Source organism: Geotrypetes seraphini, chromosome 10, assembly GCF_902459505.1.
Source record: "Geotrypetes seraphini chromosome 10, aGeoSer1.1, whole genome shotgun sequence".
Lineage (NCBI taxonomy): Eukaryota > Metazoa > Chordata > Amphibia > Gymnophiona > Dermophiidae > Geotrypetes > Geotrypetes seraphini.
The window spans coordinates 27,331,078-27,350,214 of NC_047093.1; the positions used below are offsets into that span (position 1 = coordinate 27,331,078).

The 19,137-nt window shown below is 41.6% G+C and overlaps 1 protein-coding gene across 3 annotated transcripts in view; it reads left to right on the forward strand.

The window, feature by feature from the left end:
• Positions 1–19,137, forward strand: part of TMEM104 (transmembrane protein 104) — a 124,614-nt gene that overhangs the window by 84,366 nt on the left and 21,111 nt on the right. For all 3 annotated transcript variants that reach the window (XM_033960729.1, XM_033960730.1, XM_033960728.1), the window contains exon 9: positions 5,933–6,026. In XM_033960729.1, the coding sequence (XP_033816620.1) occupies positions 5,933–6,026 (94 nt within the window). The remainder of the gene's footprint in view (positions 1–5,932; positions 6,027–19,137) is intronic.

Sequence of the window (19,137 nt, forward strand, 5' to 3'; positions counted from 1 at the left end):
TAGAACAGCATTCAGCAATTTAGGCATACCTAATAAAATACCAGTGACTGAAAGCGAATGCACAACTCTGGATTTTTTTTTTTTTTTAAACTCCAGTCCTTCTCATATTCTGAAAGCCTTACATTTCACTAGCAAAGCAAGACCTGCAAAGGTATTGGCGTGCATTTGGGACACCATAAAGTCTATTACCAATTGTTCAGAAGAAATTTCCTTTGACATTATAATTCTCCGATCTCAACATCCTTGTTTTACACAGTCGAACTGTCCTCCTAAACTCATTGATGCAATGTTTGTGACTGCCCTTATGCACATCTTGAAAAATTGGAAGTCCTCTTCATTACTAAACTATACCTTTTGGTGGAATTCTTTGAGCATGTATCATAAATTTGAATCATATGCTTATGAAAAGAAAAATATAATTTGACTTTCCAAAAGTTTGATACAATGTAAATCACCCTGGAAATTCCTGGACTCATATGTTCAATCTATTTCATAGACACTCCTGTCTTCTTCTTCCTCTTCTTTTTCTTTACCTTCATCTTTTTCCTCATTTTATTCTTTTTCTTTCTTCCTTCAATTTCTCTTTCCTCTTATCTTTTCTTTTATTATTTTTTCATGAACAGTCCTAGTACTTTGGATCTTTTAAAACGATTCAATTCTATATTGCACACTGTAACTGAATATTTGTTATACTAAATGTTTTGTTTTATTTTTTGATATCTTGTACTTGAACTGTTTCTTATATTTTTTCAAAAAACTCAATAAAAAATATTGAACTTAAAAAAAAAAAAGAAAGCATGAAGATGGCAGAATTCTCCTTTTAATAGGTAGATGTGGTGGAGTTGTGCATTAATAATGGACATGAAACCTGTTGTAATATTGATATCTGCTGCCCTGTAGCAGTTGCAAGTTGCTCATTAGGAGCTTTTCCTCTTACAACAGTTGGCCGCTGACAGACTAGCAACAGAATACCAAAGTTAACTGGCCCTCTCTAAGCCTGATATTTTTTTTCTAATCCACACAGATCTTTGCTTATTGAGCCAAGTATAACAGTAGGTGGTGATTTTCCCACTGTTTGATCTGATCTGCTGCAGCACTCAGTAATCTCAGAAAAATTCAGGTTTCTTATTAACTGCCAGAGAGATCGCTCCTTAAATGGATGTATTGCTAGGGGAGATTTTATGTTGGTTCTTTTCCCATCATTAATAGGGTGCATCAGTCTGTATTCTGTATTTCTTTCTTTATATCCTGCCTTTCCCAAGGCAGGTCACAATAGAGTACAAACACAATCACATACAGTACAACAAATCAAACATCAATATAACATAATAATAATGTAAAGCCTCCTAAAATTACAAAGAGGCTACCAGCGCCTCGCATCAAAAAACTATAAATCTAGTCCCATATTTCATCTTATAGAAGAGATGTTTCTTCAACATTTTCTTAAACGTACTCAAACTTGATTGCTGTCGTAAATATCCCGGAAGCTTATTCCATTCCTGAGGACCCATACACAAAAATACACTAGCTCGAGACTAGAGAGTTGTGCGGGGACAGAAATCAAACCTGTCCCCACCTGTCCCCGGTAGAATTAAACCCGTTCCCATCTGTCCCCACTAGGAGTCAAACCCCCGCTGGAATCAAATCTGTCCCCGCCCGTCCCTATAAATTTCAGAAGTAGTTATTTCATTTAATTATGCTACTGAATTAAAGGCTGTGGTAGAAACCAATTTACAAATAAGCAAAGACACTTTAATTAATTTGGAAATATTAATTGAGAATACATACTTTGTAAATGGGTTTCTACCAGAGCTTCTAATGTCAGCTGAGGACTTCCTCTGCAGTTGGTCGGGGGTCCCTTTTGCCAAGCTCAGCAGGCAGTAGTAGCGTCTGAGTCACAGATGCTTGCCTCAGTGGCTCATGGATGCTGCCAGCGATTGCTGCGCTTGGTGGAGGGGAGTTCTGGCCATTTCTAGAAGAGGTCCTCTGCTGGTGGTGCTTGGGGATCCTCCCAGCCACAGCAAGGGTCAGCACGTACTTCAACACTGTAGAAATAAAACCAGAAATGCTTTTCCTTTTCTTTTGAACACAATACAAAGACATCTGCTATATACATTTCCCAAAACTAACATATTTTAGTGAACAAATTCTGTTTTTTACCTTAGTTGTCTGGAAACTTATTTTTCCATCAAGTTCGTCCCAGTGTTTTTTTTTCCTGCTTTTCCGTCTTCTGCAAATTCTTCTGTTGCTGTGCATTGATTCTTCCTACTATGGGCCAGCATTTATCCCTCTCTCATCCCTCTGGACCACGTGCAGCATCTTTCACTCTCCCACCAGCCCCATGCCCACATTTCTCCTTCTGTCACCCCTCTCCAGCACCATGCCCACATCTCTCCCTCCATTCCCTTCTCCACTATGCCCAACATTTCTCCCTCTTGCGTCCCTTTCAATCTATCTCACTGTTCCCTTTCCACCACAACATTTCTCCTTCTCATCTTTCTCTTCCCTATCATCGGTACCTCACTCCCTCCCTATGACCAAAAATTCTCCTCTTTCTTCCATTCCCTGTGTACACCACCTCCCATGTCCCTATGCGCTTCTTTTTTGTTGCAACTTGTGCATGCTCTCCCTCCCTCCCTCTTTTTCTGCCCCAAGGGTCCACCAGCTCTCCCTTTCTCTTCCCAACTACCCTCCTATCCAGTGTCTCTATCCCCCCATCCCTTGTGTCCAACTTCTCTCCCTTTCTGTTCCTTCCCTCCCTAAATCCCATTGTCCACCATCTCTCTCCCTCTCCTGTTTTCAGAGCCACTATTTTTCCCCACCCCAAGCATAGCATATGCACGTGGACTCCCTCCCTCCCCCTTCTTTGTAGCATCCTCCCCCCCCTCCTCTCCTCTTTGCGGCGTCCTCCGGTTTTCCCCCTGGCCTCCCGGTCTCACCTTCAGCTAATTTGGGTAGCCTAGATCCTTTTCCTTTTCCTAGATCCTTTCTGAAGGAACTTTTTCTCTGCCCTCTCTTTTCTGTAGTGCCTCTTTCAGCACCATATCCAGCTTGTCCGACCCAAATTCTCCCCTTTGCACCAGCAATCTTTTTGCAGGCTGCTCTTATTTCTAGCCGCTGCACATAGCTGAGGCGAAGACTTCCTTCTGACGTCAGCTTTGACGTCAGGGAAGACTTCCGGGTCAGCTACTAGAGGCGTGCTGAGAGCGCTGCACGCTGCAAAGAAGACTACAACATAGAGGGCAGTTAAAAGTGTGTATCAACCAAGCTGCCTCCAACCCTGTGGGATCCCCGTGTCCCGAGGGGGTGACCCCACGGGATCCCCGCACCCGGAGGAGGAACCCGAGGGAACCACGTCATCCCCGTTCCCATGCAACTGTCTACTCTAGACACGGCTAGCAGCAGCTGTTTCACTGTCGGACTATGTAGGTCATCGTGAGTCGAGCGCACCATTACGCTGTGATTCATATGGCAGAATGCTATCCTTGCAATAGTCAGCAATGGGGATGCTAGTGAATTGGGAGGGGGTCTATCCAGAAATCCTGGGCTGTGTGTGTGTGTGTTGAAACTGCATTTAGGGAATTTAAGGGGTCCTTTTACTAAGGCACGCTAATACTAACATGTCCATATGACATAATGGACGCGTTAGCATGCGTTAGCATTTAGTGCATGCTAAGGCGCACTAGCACGCCTTGGTAAAAGGACCCCTAAGTCTAAGATGAAAACATACCTGTTTACTGCTGTCTTTGATGCTTGCTAGTCCTGGTGGACAAGCAACCAGGGCATTTTGAGATTTTTAATTTGTTGAATGATTGGATACTTTTATATGTATTGCCTTTCTTCTATATAATGATGTAGTTCCTATTACCCTTTTTTTTTTAAATTTGTATAATTCTGTGAATCACCTGGAACTTGGTTTGTCCAAATTTGGCAATACATCTAATTAGCAAACATAAACCTAATCTATAATCCACGTGTGTAACTGACATGCTCCTGACCTGCTCATGCCCCTCGAAGGTCCAAGCCCCCCCCCCCCTCAATATTGTGCACTCTAGAATATGAGCATGCAACTTATAGAATACTGACTTAGCAAGTTACACAAATAAATGTCCTAATTGGTGCCATGAAGGCCAATTATAGCCTATCATTCATTGTTAACATCAATTATGAGCTAATTATTAAATTGTTATGCTTTCACTTTATTCTATAACTTGTGTGTGCAAATTTTGACGCCCGACTTTCTAAAATTAGGGGAAGAGTGTGTAACGCACTTTTGCATGCAAGTGCCACTATTCTACACACACACATGCCTGTACAGGGTGCACATGACTACACGTGTCATTATACAATTGCCCTTCATGCTTGTTGTACCTGAAGCAATGGAGGGTTAAGTGATTTGCCCAAGATCACAAGGAGCGGCAGCAGCATTTGAGCCATACTTCCCTGATTGTCAGTCTCTGATGCTCTAAAAACTAGGCTGTTTTGGATGTCAAGGGATAACCTTTTCATGTTTGAGTGCTGCCTAGATGATGGGATGTTTTTACAAGGCTTGTTCTTTTATTTGGGTGTTGATTTTTATTAAGAGTGTTGTATTTTTGAAGATGACACGGATACTGCCGTATCTTGCCTTGCACGCCACTGCGAAAAGTCAAATAATAAAAGCAATCTTAGTCTTTTTACCATGAGTTTTAAAATACTCTATAAACAGATGGGATAGACTGTGCAGTATTCACCCTGCTACGTTTGCAGAGCGGTGATGACTTCTGTATGAGGCAAAATAATATGCACATTGGTAGTCAACCTGAGGCGTTAATAATGGAGCAGAAACCATTTTCACCTTGCGTCATCTGGAGCTATTTATTAGCTTCTGCTGGAATCTCTTAACACCTTTCTCTGGGATAAGGAGAGCTGTGCAGTCAATTCCTGGTAGAAGTGATGACTTATCTGCCCCCTTATTAAAAGCTTTCATGATAGAACTGATTTAAAAAAAAAAAAAAAGGTGGTGTCCTTACTGAACACAATATCTGTATTTGAGATGGGGGAAAGGAATCCTGAGGTATAATTAAATGTTCCTGTTCTCTGTTGGTTTTCCTTGTATTGAGTGATTCAGAGATTCGGAAATCAGTTCCCTAAATCCAAACTGTACTTGCCCCTATATTTCATCCTATTTTCCTTCCATTTAGCACCCCCTAGTATCTCTCTCTGTCTGTCTTTCTCTCACTAATGTTTTTAGTTGATGTTAACATTTTCATGATAAAGTGCTGCTCTGAAAATGTTAATGGAGGTCATTTCATGAAAACACAGCTATGGTATATGGAAGTGTGGTGTATTGTTTTCCTGAGGGGGGCTATGCTTTATTCTCCTGTTTTATATGGGAAAGAATGTGAGGAAGGTTGGAACATCCGACTCCTCCTCCCCTCCCCCCCTATTTATTATCAGCTTCAGAAGATACTGTAAGATAGGGTAGGACTTTATTAAAATGAATTACTTATAAAGCAGTAATGCATAATTCTTTTGGCTCTGATTCATTTGGGGTATTTGAACTACGCTGAATTTTGCATTTGCAGGTTGGCATGTACTATCCATTAGTAAATAGCATCTTTTATATAGGGGCATATAGACTATAAGGTTTCCCTAATGTCCATATCGATTATTAGGCATTATTGTTCATTAATGGTTTTGTTACCACTGAGGAGCATTTCATCAAACTACAGTTTCACCTTGCAATTTATCAACCTAAAAGGCTTAAACGTTCTAGAGCAACAAATGTGTCCTCTCCCAATCCAGAACCCTTAAGTCTGTTCTAAATTTCCCTGTCAAGCTTTCTCTGCCACTGTGACTAAGCATTTGGATTTAGACTAAGCTTGTTGCTGCTACTGTGACTAAGCTTGTTTTTAGCTTTATGTCTTGTCTTTTTTGTTCCTCCCTTTAGGTTGCATTTACCCTATTCCTCGGCCCTTTTACCTTTTTCAACATCCAGAAGACAAAGTACTTGCAGATCCTGACGTCCCTAATGAGATGGATAGGTGAGTTTCGGAGTCTGTTCTACTCATCCTGTGGCTGTTGTAAAACCTAGAATTCCTCAAATATCCCAGTTTTCAGATTCTTCCTTAATCGTTTATATTCCTGTATAGTTTTTAATAATTTGGCAGTTAATGTCCCCCTGTTCCTTCTCCCCCCACCTGTGTAAGGATAAGGGGTAAGTATTCAAGGTTATCAGAAGAGGATTTTTTTGTGCAATGAATTAGTCTCCCAAAAATACACTTGGAGGACACTTTTATAACAGGCCACATAAAAATTAATGTAGTGCGTACTATTGACAACAAATGAGAAACCGAGACATTTTTGTGATTTTTTTTAATTTTTTTTTAATTTTCCCCCTCTGATCAATTTTCATTTGACACAGACATGACATGAAATTTTTCAAACAAATTCAGATCTCTAGCACCTAGTCAATTGGGCTTTCAGGATTACTATACTGAATATGCTTAAACTAGACGTTGTGTACAATGGTTCTCCAGTATATACAAGTGCATGTCTTGTATATTATTCACTGTAGTAATCCGAAAGACCCAGTTGGCTAAGTGTGCATCCAGGAGAGGGTTGAGAAAGCACCGTACTACTGTCTAAACATAAAGACCAGCAGGGACCAAGTATTTATTTATTTAAAACACTTGTAGCCTGCATATCAACCATCTATGCGGATAAGGGACTTGGCAGAAGGGACTTTATAAGGGACTTGGCAGAAGAGCTTCGGGGTAAAATAACATTATTCGCCGATGACGCCAAACTAAATAATGTAGTGGGCAAATGCAGAATAGATGATGTTTCAATGCCCGACAACATGATGCATGACCTACTCCTACTGGAGCGCTGGTCTAGGTCCTGGCAACTCAGCTTCAATGCCAAAAAATGCAAAGTTATGCACCTGGGCAGCCAAAATCCATGCAAGACTTATACCCTTAATGGCGAGATCCTTACAAGAACGGTAGCAGAACGCGACTTAGGGGTGATCATCAGCGAGGACATGAAGGCTGCCAATCAAGTGGAGCAAGCTTCATCCAAAGCAAGACAAGTCATAGGTTGCATACGCAGGGGTTTCGTCAGCCGTAAGCCGGAAGTCTTATGCCATTGTATAGATCCATGGTGAGGCCCCATCTGGAATACTGTGTGCAATTCTGGAGGCCGCATTATCGCAAGGATGTGCTGAGACTGGAGTTGGTTCAGAGAATGGCCACCAGGATGGTCTCGGGATTCAAGGATCTCCCATACGAGGAACGGCTTGACAAATTGCAGCTATACTCACTCGAGGAGCGCAGAGAGAGGGGGGACATGATCGAGACGTTCAAGTATCTCACGGGCCGCATAGAGGCGGAGGAAGATATCTTCCTTTTCAAGGGTCCCACGACAACAAGAGGGCATCCATGGGAAATTAGGGGAGAGAAGCTACGAGCTGACACCAGGAAATTCTTTTTCACAGAAAGGATGGTTGATCGCTGGAATAGTCTTCCACTGCAAGATGATTGAATCACTGATCAAGGATAGCATAGTTCAGCACTTGGACACACACGACTTGATGAAACCCAGTCAACATGGATTCAGGAAAGGGAAATCGTGTCTGACGAATTTACTCCAATTCTTTGAGACCGTGAACGAGCAAATTGATAGTGGAAAGCCGGTGGACATAATATACTTGGACTTCCAGAAAGCATTTGACAAAGTTCCACACGAAAGACTTCTCAGGAAGCTACAAAGCCATGGCATAGAGGGAGATATACAAAGATGGATAGGCAAATGGCTGGAAAACCGAAAGCAGAGAGTGGGCATAAATGGGAAGTTCTCCGACTGGGAGAGAGTGACTAGTGGTGTGCCCCAGGGCTCGGTACTTGGGCCGATCCTTTTTAATATTTATATCAATGACCTGGAAAACGGAACATCCAGTGAGATCATCAAGTTTGCAGACGACACAAAACTCTGCCGGGCAATCAGATCGCAGGAGGACAGTGAGGAACTCCAGAGCGATTTGTGTCGGTTAGAAAAATGGGCGGAGAAATGGCAGATGAAGTTCAACGTGGAGAAATGCAAGGTAATGCATTTAGGCAGTAAAAATAAGGAATACGAGTACAGAATGTCAGGTGCAACTCTGGGGAAAAGTGAACAAGAAAGAGATCTGGGTGTACTGATAGATAGGACCCTGAAGCCGTCGGCACAATGCGTGGCAGCGGCAAATAAGGCAAATAGAATGTTGGGCATGATAAAGAAAGGAATCTCGAGTAGATCGGAGAAAGTTATAATGCCGCTTTATAGGGCAATGGTCAGACCCCACTTGGAATACTGCGTCCAACATTGGTCTCCCTACCTAAAGAAGGATATAAAACTGCTGGAGAGGGTGCAGAGACGAGCAACTAAACTAGTGAAGGGTATGGAGAAACTGGAATATGAGGATCGACTTAAAACACTGGGATTGTTCTCCCTTGAGAAAAGGAGACTGCGTGGGGATATGATCGAGACCTTCAAAATACTGAAAGGAATTGACAAAATAGAGCAGAGAAGATTATTTACAATGTCCAATTTGACACGGACAAGAGGACATGAAATGAAGCTAAGGGGGGGCAAGTTCAGGACCAATGTCAGGAAGTTCTGCTTCACACAGAGAGTGGTTGACATCTGGAATACTCTCCCAGGGGAGATTATTGCGGAATCGACAGTCCTAGGTTTCAAAAGCAAACTAGATGCATATCTCCTTGAGATAGGCATATAAAGATATGGTTGGCTATAAAATAAGCCAGGTGAATACCTAGCAGGGCCTCCGCGTGTGCGGATCGCCGGACTTGATGGACCGAAGGTCTGATCCGGAGATGGCGCTTCTTATGTTCTTATGTTCTTATGTTCTTATGCATGTGATCGAGGCCAGCAGCGTGCCTGATTTTAAGGCCAAATGGGATCGTCACATGGGATCTATTCACAGGGCGAGGGTAGGGGAGGGACATTAGGGTGGGCAGACTAGATGGGCCGTGGCCCTTATCTGCCGTCAATTTCTATGTTTCTATAACAACGATATATACATAATTAAAACAAAACATTACATAACATAATAAAACAAAACATAGCACATTATTAAAATAACAGCATACAATAAACAACTTACAAATGTGCCTTAAAATAAAAAGCCAAGCAATTACAAGATTACAAAGTAACCAAATTTGAAAATAATAATAATTTTATTTTTTATATACCGCTATACCATAAGTTCAAAGCGGTTTACAACAAGATACATACAGTCAGAGAATGAGATGTAAGGAAAAAACAAGTCTAACTGGGATACAATTACAAATGGAAGAGAACCAAGTTGGTTTGAATCTAAAGGATGTATATAGTCAAAGATTAAGATACAAGGGGAAAACAATTTGGGTTAGAATATCATTACAAAATGGGAAAAGCATGAGTTAGTCTAAGGTCTAGAGATTTGGGGATTGGGAAGAGGATAGCTGAGGGGGATTGGGCATGAATTGGGATTAGAATTTGTTAAACAGACAGGTGAAAGAGTGGTTGATCGCTGGAATAGTCTTCCACTACAGGTGATTGAGGCCAGCAGCGTGCCTGATTTTAAGGCCAAATGGGATCGGCACATGGGATCTATTCACAGGGCAAAGGTAGGGGAGGGACATTAGGGTGGGCAGACTAGATGGGCCGTGGCCCTTATCTGCCGTCTATTTCTATGTTTCTATGTCTTCAGAGATTTTCTGAAGTCGGCGTATGAAGTGGCCTCGAGTATGGGTTTTACGAGCCATGTGTTCAGTTTGGCTGCCTGGAATGATAACATTCTGTCAAGAAACTTCTTGTAATGGCATGATTTCAGGGAGGGGTAGTTAAAGAAAGCAAACAGAACGCTGGGTATTATCAAAAAGGGCATCACGACCAGGACGAAGGAAGTCGTCATGCCACTGTATCGTGCAATGGTGCGCCCGCATCTGGAGTATTGTGTCCAGTACTGGTCACCATACCTCAAAAAGGACATGGCAATGCTTGAGGGAGTCCAAAGAAGAGCAACTAAATTGATAAGAGGTATGGAAAACTTTTCTTACGCTGACAGGTTGGAAAAGCTGGGGCTATTCTCCCTGGAAAAGCGGAGACTTAAAAGAGACATGATAGAAACCTTCAAGATCTTGAAAGGCATAGAGAAGGTAGACAGGGACAGATTCTTCAAACTATGAGGAACCACAAGTACAAGGGGGCACTCGGAGAAATTGAAAGGGGACAGGTTTAGAATAAATGCTAGGAAGTTCTTCTTTACTCAGAGGGTGGTGGACACATGGAACGCGCTCCTGGAGGCTGTGATAGGGCAGAGCACCCTACTGGGGTTCAAGGAAGGTTTAGATAAATTCCTACAGGATAAGAGGATTGAGGGGTACAGATAGAAAGTAGAGATAGGTTATAGGAAAGTCAGGGACCATTTAACAGGTCATGGATCTGATGGGCCGCCACGGGTGCGGACCGCTGGGCGCGATGGACCTCTGGTCTGACCAGTGGAGGCAACTTCTTATGCTCTTATGTTCTTAAAGAGATTTATTCTGCGAGAGCTCTTATTAGAGCTGTTGAGGATGAATTGAGAGGCGAGGTAAGATGGTAGCATCCCAAAGACAGCTTTGTAGCTGATGCAGGTGAACTTGAAGAGTATTCTGGATTCCACCGGCAACCAGTGAAGTATCTGGAAGTATGGGGTGACATGTTCCCATTTTTTTAAACCAAAGATGAGCGGGACCGCAGTGTTCTGAATTAATCTCAGCTTGTTAAGTGCCTTTTTATAAGCTCCTAGATATATAAGGCAAGTTGAAAAAAAAATAGGCTTTCAAACTTTTCCAAAATGCCAAAAAATCAGAGGTCAGATGGATAGAATCTGGAACCGAGTTCCATAGTAAAGATCCAGCTACGTGGAACATAATGTGATCAATTTGCAACTTTGGTGACAGAACGAAGAGTGGAAACAGCCAAAAAAGTTCTGTCTTGTGATCTCAAAGAGCAAGAAGGCACATAAGTCTGCACCAGAGAAACAATAGATCCCAGACTTGAATACCAAGGTTAGAAGCTTAAATTGTATTCTCCAAACAACCGGCAACCAGTGAAGTTTGACCAGCACAGGGGTAACATGGGAATAACGGGGCAATCTAGCTATTACCCTGGCAGCGATATTTTGAGCCACCTAAAGCGCTCTGAGTGAAGTCTTCGGCAAGCCGCAAAAAAGAGAATTTCAATAGTCTAGATGTGGTAAGACATAACTCTGCATAACCAGTCTAAAGTTTGTACTCTAAAGAAGGCTTTTTGTTTCATTAGAGTTTGCAAAGAGAAAACAAATTTAATCTTTCTCCCTTCGTTGGCCTGTTTCCAATAAACTAAGCTTGCTCTGTCGACAGATGCATTAGTCCACACTTGTCTGTCTGTTGACAGCCTGACACTTGCCTGATCCATGATCAGTCCATCCCTCAGTAAGCGCATCCTGATAGAGGAAGATGATTAAATGCCCTCACAAAGGTGGATGATCGTTTTCTCTGCATTCCTCTTTCAGAGTGAACAAAAGCCATATCTGGAAACTTGTTTATAAAACTCGGCTTTGAAACTGATTGATTTGCTTGTCCGTCCTTGGAGGGAGCACAGCTCTCCATAACAAATTCTGATGGCCTCAGCAACACCTCTGTGACTAGTTAGTACAATGAATCCCATATGCTGGCAATGAGTGATTGATTTATTTGCAACAATATAAAAAGGGAATTAAAAAAAAAAACAATTAGAGAAGGAGCATGATGAAAATAAATTAAAAAAAAAAAATCCTTGTTCAAATGAAGCCATCCAGCTTTGGAGCAGGTGCAGCATCATAAGAACATTATAGAATACAGATGCATTAGACGAACAATGAGTTATTGATGTTGGGACCAGAGCCAGGACAGCATGTCCCAAGAGGAGTGGGGCTCCCCAGGGTAGATGGGCCTCTGTTCCCGTGCTTTGTTCATTTTTTAATACAAACTAATGAACATACAGTACTGCTATCCTTACATGGTCCTTCTTGCCAATGAGCTGGCAGGTTTTGTTGGCATTGAGGTATGCTTATTGCACAGCATTTGACCTACAGAGAGAAAAAGAGATAATGGTTACTGCGGATGGGCAGACTAGATGGGCCAATTGGCCTTTATCTGCCATTATGTTTCTATGTTTCTATAGTTAAAACGTCTTCAAAAAAGAGAATATTTAATCTTTTAAGATCAAATAAATACTATTAATTAATAATAGTGCTCAGTGAAAGCCAGTACGAACTTTAAGGCATATGAGCACAGGACTCTACCAGTTCAGGCTTAATTACATCATAGCACTCCTCCCTCCCTACCAATAAATATAATGGCTAGGAAATAATGTAGAAATAAGAGAAGAGGAGTTCTTATCTCTGCTGGAATAATCGTTAAGTCCTGGGCTCTGCTTCAAGTCCAAAAAGTGCTTTGTGCTCCCCATTCACTCCAAAAAATATCAAAAATTCAAAAACACAAAAACCCCCCCAAAATATAAAAATAAGAAAAATTAATCCACAACCACAGTCCATCTAATCCATCTTGCATCAGTTTATCTTGTTTATACTTCAAAAACTTCCTCGACGTAGTATGTGTTATCTGGTAATTGCTTGACACGATCAGCTTTTCCAAGAGAAAGGTATACTCAGCACTATCTTTTTAGCTATAAACAGCCTCATATTGGATAAGTATCCCGCACAAGACTTTTGTTTTTTTGTGTTTTTGAATTTTTGATATTTTTTGGAGTGAATGAGGAGCACAAAGCACTGGCGTGTCAAAGCAGCTCCTGATTGGTATAGCCTGATTTTAGTACCAGAAGAGGCAGTTGGAAAATACCATGAAAGACTGAGTCCGCAATTCGTGAACCGCAAATTTGTGGGAGGGGGTATACTGTATTCTCCTTTTTCCTCCAGCTCCATGATCACTATCGTACAGCTTTAAAAAGTCATACCTGGGCCAGATAACAAATGCTGTTTGCCATCATGCAGAAAAGTCCCTGGTCAATTTTCAAGTTGGGTCATTTGCTCTCCAGGTCGGCTGGGGTTGGAGAGTCCTGGTCTATCAGTAAGGGCAATGCCTGGTGGCTAGATTATGAGCCCGTGATAAACCAGGTTTTGGAAGGAGCCCTAGAGCATTCTGCAAATGAAGGCCCATGGCACCTGACTCTCAGCCCTTGATCAATTGAACTGGAAGAAAAAGGAGAGAATTAGTGCACCAAAACCAGATATCTGCAATTTATAGCTACTGTTTTTCCTCCATGAAGATCTTTTTCTCTTTGAAAGGTCTAGTCCTCAATAATAAGATCCCACCATTGTAAAAGAAAAATAGATGCGAAGGGCAGGGTTCCAAGATGACCGCAGCCTAGGAGATCGGGAACAAGCCCCCGATTGAAGCGCTTCTCTTTGAATGATTTTCGGCTGAAAACTTGTTTCCGGCCTGGACGTACCTGCAATGCCAAAGAGGAGAGGCAGGAGCGCTGCTAGCGCCTCACGACGCTCCGAGGTGCCTTCCCTCGGCAACATTCAAGAACTTCTTCGGAGGATGCAGGGAGCTGCTCCAGTGGATCTGGCTGCTATAAGCCCGCTGAGGATCCCCGGTGTTGGTGAGACTGACTGGATTCCTCCTGGGCTAGACACCACTCTTAGTCCGGATGTTAGAGCACCGCCTTCTCCAACACAGTTGGCCAGCTCACCCAGGGGTCAGGAAACCCCGAAGGAAGGGGTATTGCTTTCCCCAGGGGCAGACAGTCTAACTTTGGGAAGCTTGGAAATGGAGATCCCTGTTTGGGTAATCTCCAAAGAAGACACTGTGGGGTCCATAACACCTGGAGGAGGATTGAACCAGAGGGAACAGAAACCAGAACATCCAAAGGAAGGTGAGAGACTCTGTACTACAATACAAGCTACTTTTTGGGATAGACCTGCTGAGGTGACCTTAGAAGCCCTATGGGACCTGGTAGCAAATTTAGCGAAGGTAATTAGTCCCAATTTCCAACAGATTGAAAATAAACTTATCCACCATTCAGAAGAATTGGGAAAATTAAAATTGGATAGGACTTCTTCTAATAATTTACTTCAAAAGACTCAGCAGGATATGGTTTCAATGAAACAACTCCAGGAAACTATAATTAGAGACAATTTGAACCTTAGAAGAAAAGTGGAGTCCTTAGAGAATCAGGCACATAGCAATAATCTGAGATTGATAAACTTTCCAAGGATAGCCATGGTGGCTCCTAGAGACATGCTTAAGAGATATTTATCAGAAATTTTGGAAATACCAGAAGGTAATCTTCCACCATTTGCTCAAGTTTACTATCTCCCCAATAAAACTCTGCATCAACATCAACCTGAGCCTACTGAAGGACACGTATTGAATATTACTGAGATTTTGGAGAAGTCAGATAAGGAAGTGATAACATCTGCAACATTAGTAGCTACTTTGGCTCTTTCTATTGATAAATCTTGGTTATTGAGACTATTTCTAAAGAATAAACAAAAGGAATTTCTTGGTTGTAAAATTCAGATGTTCCCTGATGTTACAAGGGAAACACAAAAACGTAGACGTGATCTCCTTCTTTTGAAACCCGGGGTCATCTCATTAGGGGCTACATTTTATTTGAGACATCCTTGTAAGTGCATTGTCCATTCCATTCAATTAAATATGTATTCTTTGAACCTCAACATTTGACTAATTTTCTGGCAATGTCCCGTCTGGACAAAGAAAAAACTCAAGGTTAAGCTCTAAAGAAAATAGTAACTTCCTTCCCGATTTATAGGAATAGCATTACTTCTTTGATTGTTTTCTTAATGTTTTCGCACAATTAATTCTTGGATCCAATGAGGACTTGAGCTAATTTTACCATAATAGTTTCTTTTGTAATCTGCTTAACACTGTTAAGTAAGGATTTATATGATTGTAATATGTTGTGGTTAAAATTGCTTTCTGTACAAGTTTACTTGATATAATATTGAAATCAATAAAAATACTTAAATATAAAAAAAAAAGAAAAATAGATGCAGTTAGAAGCCTTGTGAAGAAGTACCGAAGCGTAGATGTACTTTTCTCTCTGCCATTTGTTGCACTAGTTTCAGAGGTTTCATACATCTTTTTTGGTGCATTGCTAAACTTTGTGTCATTCAGCCACATAGGTAGTTAAATTTATAGGGAGTATTGAGTTGGGTGAATTATAGACCAATAAAATGGGTAGAAGTGAAAGCGTAGCTGAGCCTACAGGCAGGTTCATTGCAGGACACTCTGGAGCACTGTGAAGTCAGCAGGTGAATGAGAGCGCTCCTGTTTAATTTCTCTAGTTAAAAACAAAGTTGTAAATTGATTTGCACTTGGAATGTGCATTTGTTTGTCTGCATTCAGTTTGTTTGCCTGTATTAAATCAATTTTAACATGCATTAATTTACAATTTAACACATTTCAAAAAGGGTCTGAAATTTGAGTAAAAGCCCTAGCTAACTGGAAGTTTTTGCCCTGTGTACCTCTGTACATATAGTAACATAGTAGATGACGGCAGATAAAGACCTGAATGGTCCATCTAGTCTGCCCAACCTGATTCAATTTAAAAATTTGTTGTTTTTTTTGTTCTTTTTCTTAGCTCTTTCTGGGCAAGAATCCAAAGCTCTGCCCGGTACTGTTCTTAGGTTCCAACTACTGAAGTCTCCGTCAAAGCTCACTCAGCCCATCTACACCATCTCAGCCATTGAAGCCCTCCCTAGCCCATCCTCAAGCAAACGGCCATATATAGCCACAGACCATGCAAGTCTGCCCAGTACTGGCCTTAGTTATTCAAAATTTACTATTATTTTCTGATTCTAGATCCTCTGTGTTCATCCCACGCGTTTTTGAACTCCGTCACCATTTTCCTCTTCACCACCTCTCTCGGGAGCGCATTCCAGGCATCCACCACCCTCTCCGTAAAGAAGAATTTTCTTATATTGCTCTTGAGTCTCTTACCCCTCAACCTCAAATTATATCCTCTGGTTTTACAATTTTCCTTTCTCTGGAAAAGATTTTGTTCTACATTAATACCTTTCAAGTATTTGAACGTCTGAATTGTATCTCCCCGGTCCCTCCTTTCCTCTAAGGTATGCTTTGCACAAGTGTCTTGCCATGGAGATTGTAGAGCTTGGAGTTCTGGACCCCTGTCATCCTGGAAGAGACATCCACAATCCCTATGCACTGACAATTCTAGCAAAGGTAGATGGTCTGTTTTTCCAGTAGAGAGCATAAAGCAGTGAGATGCAGTAGGGGTACATTGGTTCTAGTCATTAACATTCTTTAATGACTGGGAAACGGGAGCAGTGAGCAAAGTCATCAGACTTGCAGATGAAACTGAATTATTCCAAGTAATTTAAAATGCAAACTAAGAAATTGTAGGATGTCTTTGTGGGTTTCTGAATAGAAGATGAAATTTTAATATTGACAAGTGCAAAGTTATGCATATAGGGAAAAATAATCCTAATTACAGGCAGGACCAGCCCAACCATGAGGCAAAACTAAGCAGATGCCTAGGGCAGTAGCTTCTGGGGAGGAGGGAGGCAACAGAGCAGATGCAGTCAAAACAAAACAATAGATTTGACAGTCGGGTACATTGTCCAACAGGGAGGGTGGACAGTTTTCAGATAGCATATTTTTCCAGATTATTCTGCAAGGGGTAGTATTGGGGTGATCATGGTGGTTGAGGCAGGGCCAAGGGGCTTAAAGATTAATGAGGGGAGGCTGTGTTGTAGCGAGGGTGGGAGGCACCCCTGCCCCTTCCTTTCTGCCCCCCCCCACTCCTCCACACCACAAGCACACCGTCCCTTCTCACTCCCTTACCTCTAAATCTTCTCCAGCGTGAACAGCTTCTCTGCCTGCTGCTCGCACTGGCTTTCCCTCTGACGTCACTTCCTGGCCCTGTGATTTCAAAGGGAGCCAGGTCTGCACGAGCAACAGGCTAGAGTAGTTGCTTGCACAGGCAAAAGATTTTAAAGAGGTATGGTGGGGGCGGGGAAGAGAGGGTAAAAGCATGGCATAGAGTGGGCAGAGAAGGTGCTGGCGACTAGGGTGGTCTGCCCCCCCCCCCCTTTGCTACGCCACTGGGAGGAGGAACAGAGTGCTGAAGGTTTTCATAGGCAGGGGTTGGTAAATATGGTCCTTGAGGGACTGACTGGGCTGTGGACTTCGACAAATGTGGTTGCCCACCCTGGCCTTGGGTATCTAATTTCCTTTCAGCAGTCTAAAATGCTGGGTTCTGAGTGAAGTCGCCAGTTAATTATAACGAGTTAAAGGTAGGTGTCATTTTGAGCAGGTTGTTACAGTCCTCAGCTCAGTGTGTGATAATGGCCAGAAAAAGCAAATCAAATATTAGAAATTAGGAATAGGATGCCTTTTGATTGTTTTGTGTATAGACAGTTTAGATGGGGCCTGGAAATTTTTTTCCGTCAAGCCTGTGACTTCCAAAACCATGGGAAATAATCCTGTGTTGTTCTTCCACATTTTCTTGGTCTCAGACTGCATTTCGTGATACATGAAGATCTTTTCTCTCTCTCCACGATTCATTGGGTAGTCACTTTAGACTGACATCTTCGTAATCATTGATGTTCAGGTGCTTTTATTTCCTTCACCACAATGTCAGGTTTCCTGGCTTTCAACTTTTTATCTTTCAAGATGGAGATATTCCTCTCTTCATTTTCCCTCATTCTCTTTAGGGTCACGAACCCAATACTTTTCCCCACACAGCTATATTGGAATTAAAAAGTTTGTGGATGAGAGGCACTGCCACCTTGTTTGGTTTTTGGAGATTTTCTGACATCAGATCTTCACTCAGCTACCAGATGAGTGACCATTTCCACTTCTTTCTTACAGACTTTTTTTTTTTTTTGAATATGTAGGTTACTTCCAAGTGACCTGACATGGCCACTTCTGAGTTGTGAGTTGGGAATGCCGGAGTGGGGGAGGGGGAATTTGACATAATGCTATTTATACCCATGGGGTCATGAAATTGTTTGGATCCTGACCAAAATAGAAGCATTAAATGTCCTGTTGAAGAAAATAATTTGATGTGTAGTATTGAAGATGTGGTGGGGGAGTGCTGCAGCGAGACTCAGTTGAGGCTTGAGGGTGATTCTCTAATGTTTAATTCCACCGATGTATTTAAAGTAAAATTGAGAGCAACATCTTTTATGGCTGTAGAAACACCTAAATTAAGCTTGCCCTTTTCAATGCTTCTTAGCCTCTCTTGTCAAATGGAATAAGTCCATATAAATCTGAAGCCTGGTATTAGATCGCATGAGATTTTCCAATTGGTGGCTCTTCCTCATCAAAATGCCGTTCTCTTTCTTATAGTCGCACAGTCCAGTGTTACTACCTCAGATTCACTCGCCACACAATCTTCTGAGACCTCAGCAATACCACCCACCTTGACTCCAAAATACTTCATTGCCAATAGAGATTTATGTATCCAATCATCATCGGTCTCTTTTAACTTTAATATAGTAATCAATAAATTTTTATTCCCTTATCATTAGCATCAAGAATAATTTTAAGATATGTTTTCACTTATCTTAAAAGATAGCTCTCTTCATTTAGAATTTATCACAGTCTGATCGGAGATAGCGTAACCGATATGAATCATGTTTCGCAATAACTGCTGAGTCAAGGTATATCCCCCTTTTTAAAAAAAAAAAAAAAAATCTTTATCGATTTTCAAGGCAAATAAAAGGGCAACAATTATACAATCAAAAATATCAAAGAACAGCACTTACATACTTACAATTAACGGAAACAAATTACTCTTCACCCTCCCCCCAACCTCCCCCTCCCTCCCTACCTTGATATGTGTATCTGTTAACTAAAGTTTTAATCATTCCTTAGTTTAACATATGACTCCAATAAAATTCTTACTATTCCCAGATTGTTCCGCAAGCATCCTTTCATATCTATAATATAAACAAAGTGTTTCCCACCAAAAGGAAAAGTTCAACCTATCCCAATTTTTCCAGTTTCTAGTTATTAATTACATGGCCACCCCAGTCATAATAATAAGAAGTCAAATTTTATATTTGTGTATTGGACTATTAAGTTTTAACAA